Raw genomic sequence first — 4,224 nt, 5'->3', positions numbered from 1 at the left:
AAATGGAATTTAAAGTCTATAATTTGCCTTGCTGCTTATCTGTTTTTGTCATCACTGTTACATACAAGAAATACAGTGGTTGCCAAACCAATAGACCCATATCTCCAAAACCCTACATCTTTTTGCTCTGATACTCTAGGAATATGAGCTCTAAATGTCAATCTGAGACTGACAGAAAAAGGTGTCAAATTGGTAAGAAAAAAATTTTGGAACCACTGAGTCTTTCAAGAGAGTCTCACGTTTTGGCAATTGCTCATATAATAGACTGAAATACTTAAGTCAAACAAGACCCCAGCACGACATTGAACTCTGACATGTTGTTGACTGGATACATGTATATTGTACGCGTGTGTGCTCCCTTTTTCGAGCTGGTGAACTAGTAATTTTTTTTCCGGAAATATTGCTGGACACCCTGAACATTTTACTATTACTGGTTGGTCGGTCGGTCGGTCATGGGGAATACACATTTTCCCCTCATAATACACATTTTCATATTTCCCAATACTCATTTCTGTTTTCTGTGGTTGACATCTCTGCAAAGAGCGGTTTTTAACTCTTGTCCTGCATCTGTGCTGAGATGCGAATCTTATCAGCTACCGATTACGTTGGACGTGCCGGGCAGGCCGCCGGGGTCACTCAGTGTGTATTGTTGGTGTACAGCGCGCGCGCGCCGGGAAATGTGTTTTCGCCATGAATACCATGGGAGTGTGTTAATTGATGATGAAAATAACGCTCTAAAATCTTTCATAGCTTTTTATTTATGAAGTGTTACAAACACATGAATAACCCCCTCTCATAAGCTGATAAGACATTACGAGAAGTTACGCCCATTCGAATAACCTTTCTGGACGCTCTTGTTGCTATGAATGACATGAGGTTCGAAAGGGGATAATATAGGTCAATTTCCGAATGTTTTGCACTCAAATTGTTCTTTATTACCTGCACAATGGTATTCAAAACTATCAAACAAGCTTATTTTTTTATCACATAGTTCATTTCATACAAAATCAAGCACATTTAAAAGATTTTTTATAGAAAAATGGAAGTCTTGTTTCCTGACTATCCTTTCGAGCTCCTCATGTCTAAGGGGGTCAATTTCTTCTATAATTTCATTGGACGAACATCTAGAGCTACCAACTTGGGGGTGTTTTGAATGAGACGTATGCTTCGATTACGAACCAACACAGACGGTTCTAGAAGAAGGCCACAAACACACAAACTCAAGCAGACTGACACACACACACTTGACCTGCGTGAATGGGGGTGCGACTCGGGACCTGAATTTCACGGAAGATGATACGCGTGCGCTGAGCCAGGGGCTACACTGATTCAGGACCAGAACGTAGGCGAGGTGCCGAAATAGACTTATCGGGGGACATAAACCCGTCCCCCGCAGGACGAGGGTTAATATAGGCCTAGCCAGGGCCCAAAGAGAAAAACTTTATTACTGGATCAAGATTTTTAAAAAAAATGGGTACTGCTTAATGCCGAAACCCGTCGAAATCATAAAGCGCAGGCCTGGGCAAAATATGCCCTGGAAGCGTGCAGGTCATATTATATAAGAGGGATCTTACCCTATTGAATTTAGTTTGTGTGATCTTGTGTGTATTGACAACAGTAGGCTATAGTGAGCAAAGAAAAAGGAGGGGGGGGGGAGGGCTGAGGGTGAAAATTCAGCCAGGATAAATTTCATGTTGAAACTGCTGAAAATTTCTTTTTTTAAAGCAGAATTGTAGTTTTGTTGTTGTTTTAAAATGATAGAATAAGGGGGGGGGGGGGGGGGAGGATTTGAAATTCTTTCATATCAACAGATTTTACGTATGGCTTTGCGTTAATCAAGTAATTGTTTTGCTTTTCAGGAACCTTCATTTTACTTTGTCAAGGCTATTGCCATCTTGGATAATGATGGCAATAGGATGCTGGCAAAGGTAAGTTGTTTTAGTTGTTTATTATTATGCTCAATCAATCATAAAAGTAGAAGCAAGATAAGATATTTAATTAAAGTATTGGGAATGGGTTTGTTGAGCTTTGTTTTACATGAAGCTAATATATAATCAGTGGAGTCCACTCAAACATTTCTTCAGTGTATCCAAGTTTGCAGTTTAATCAAAGAGAAAAAGAATTAGGGAATTTTACGTTCTTTCTGTTTTAACCCTGTCCGGTTTTTAAGCTGATTCCACTATATATGTCTATATGATGGTTTTCTTTCAATGAAGTGTATATGACATTATTTCGTATGTGTTTTTTTGGTTTTGTTTCCCTTTTTTTTCTGAGTATTGTGCATTTATATAAAAATTAACCTTTTTTTAATCAGTATCTAACACCAGCCTGAGACCTGAAACTGAATTTCATGCATTTAACAAAATATGATCCATTTTTTTCCGGTTAGACTGAAATTCTCCGGGAGTGTCTCACTGATATTTTTATTTACAGAGAACCCATTGTAATGGAAGAAGAATTTCGGTAAAAATGTTAACATAACACATCTCAACTCTTGATCATGTCCATATTGGCTTTGTAATCAGAATTAGCATTTAAAAATAGTATGTTTTGCCCCCCCAAAATCCTTCTGTTAATTCTAGAAAATGCTGCTAAGTAGTTAAGTGGGGGGCTGTTCTACGAAGATCTAAAAGTTTTCTGTATTGTATTGATTAAAAAAGTAATACTTTATTTTCAGTATTATGACGATTCATTTCCTACAGCAAAGGAGCAGAAAGAATTTGAAAAGAATCTGTTCAACAAAACTCATCGAGCGAATGGTGAGTAAATCTAACTTTGTTACATACAATTGAAATTGTCTTTGACGGCCACCTGTTGTAGAGGAGAAAAGTGGTTGTGTCATAGACTACAGGTGGCCCATCTTACACACTGTCATTATAATGTAAAGAATGTAACGCAAGGGAGGAAATACCTGAAGTGGCCTTTTTGTACAAGGCGGAAAACACACAGGCAATGCTGGCATTTACTTCAAATGGTCTATTTTGGCAATTTTTCAAAATGAATGCACAGTATTGAATATGGTATCAAAATTTAGCTCAAACCCTGCAGATTTCAGAAATGTTTGTGTCATGGGCAACAGCTATCTTGTTATGTAATAAAGGGCACATAATCACAGGTACCCTGGTGTAAACGTTTAATTAACATAAGTTCAATTTACTCACTTAAAAGTGATTTCAATTGCTTATCTATGCAATAATGTCTTCCAAACTGAAAGCAGGACCCATCCTGATATACTCAGAGCATATATAAGCAAAAACAAGCACAAAATTCAAGAATTTATGAAAAGGGGAGACAATTAAATGAAGCTGACCAATGCACGGTTTACACAAATATATTTATTACACCAATTAATGAGTGGACATGAGAAAAAAAATGGAAAAATGAAAATAATGGCCTTGAGCTCTAATGCCTCTTGTTAGTCCTTTTGTATTTGTCCAGGTGAATAAGTCTGGTGATCCCTTATTTGTGATTAGACCAACATCGTTGCTCTTGGAAAAGATGTCGCTGGGGCTGCTCTTTTCCATAAATCTCACACTGAAGTCATCCTCCTTGAGCATTTTAACCTTAACCTACAGGAAAAAATCAAATAACACACCCTGAGAAATAAAGAACTTAGTTGGGAAAAACAGCAATTATTTGTAATAAATATTATGATCTGATTTGTTAAATTTCAATTGGAACTAACATTTTTAGCCGTTTATTAACCATGGCAGAATATGCCCACCCTTGCCTTTTTGGCCTCTATTTTTTCAGTAAGTAGTAGATGTTCTAGGCTTTTTTAAAATGTCAATTGAATGTATCACACCTACATTTGTCTCTTTCTTATTGTATTTATTAGTGAGTCCCTTGTAGGCCTTCTTTCTCGCATTCTGCACAACCTTATTTGATTTCTTTTCCTCATAACATGAAACAGCAGCCTCCTAAAGAAACATCTTTCTGTTGTGTCTAGACTAGATCTACTCTTTGTTCACTATCTTTGGTAACTGAAAACTTATATTCATGGCATAGCCATTCAGAAAGCTTGACTACGAACAGTTCCAAGGATTGTGTAGTTAAATCAAAGAGGTCTGGAGACACTCATGTCTATAAAGACTGACTTTAAATCATCATATCTTCTGGAATCTCTTCATTGTCAAATAAAAAACGAAGTGACTATTTCTCCGAACGTTCGGAGAAATAGTGCCAATCTTTATTTCTCCGAACGGTTTCCGGCTTCCGGTCTCG

The 4,224-nt window shown here is 37.3% G+C and overlaps 1 protein-coding gene across 1 annotated transcript in view; it reads left to right on the top strand.

Annotated features, from left to right (window-relative positions):
* Positions 1-1,859: 1,859 nt before the first annotated feature.
* The window catches only part of LOC101855918 (coatomer subunit zeta-1), a gene marked incomplete at its 5' end in the record, with an annotated part of 24,027 nt that continues 21,662 nt past the window's right edge, over positions 1,860-4,224 (top strand). Inside the window, 2 exon segments of the mRNA XM_035973361.1 lie at positions 1,860-1,928; positions 2,678-2,759. Coding sequence (XP_035829254.1) covers positions 1,860-1,928; positions 2,678-2,759 — 151 coding nt within the window.

The sequence above is a fragment of the Aplysia californica genome, unplaced genomic scaffold, assembly GCF_000002075.1.
Source record: "Aplysia californica isolate F4 #8 unplaced genomic scaffold, AplCal3.0 scaffold01164, whole genome shotgun sequence".
Lineage (NCBI taxonomy): Eukaryota > Metazoa > Mollusca > Gastropoda > Aplysiida > Aplysiidae > Aplysia > Aplysia californica.
This window is presented reverse-complemented; position numbering and strand designations above follow the sequence as displayed.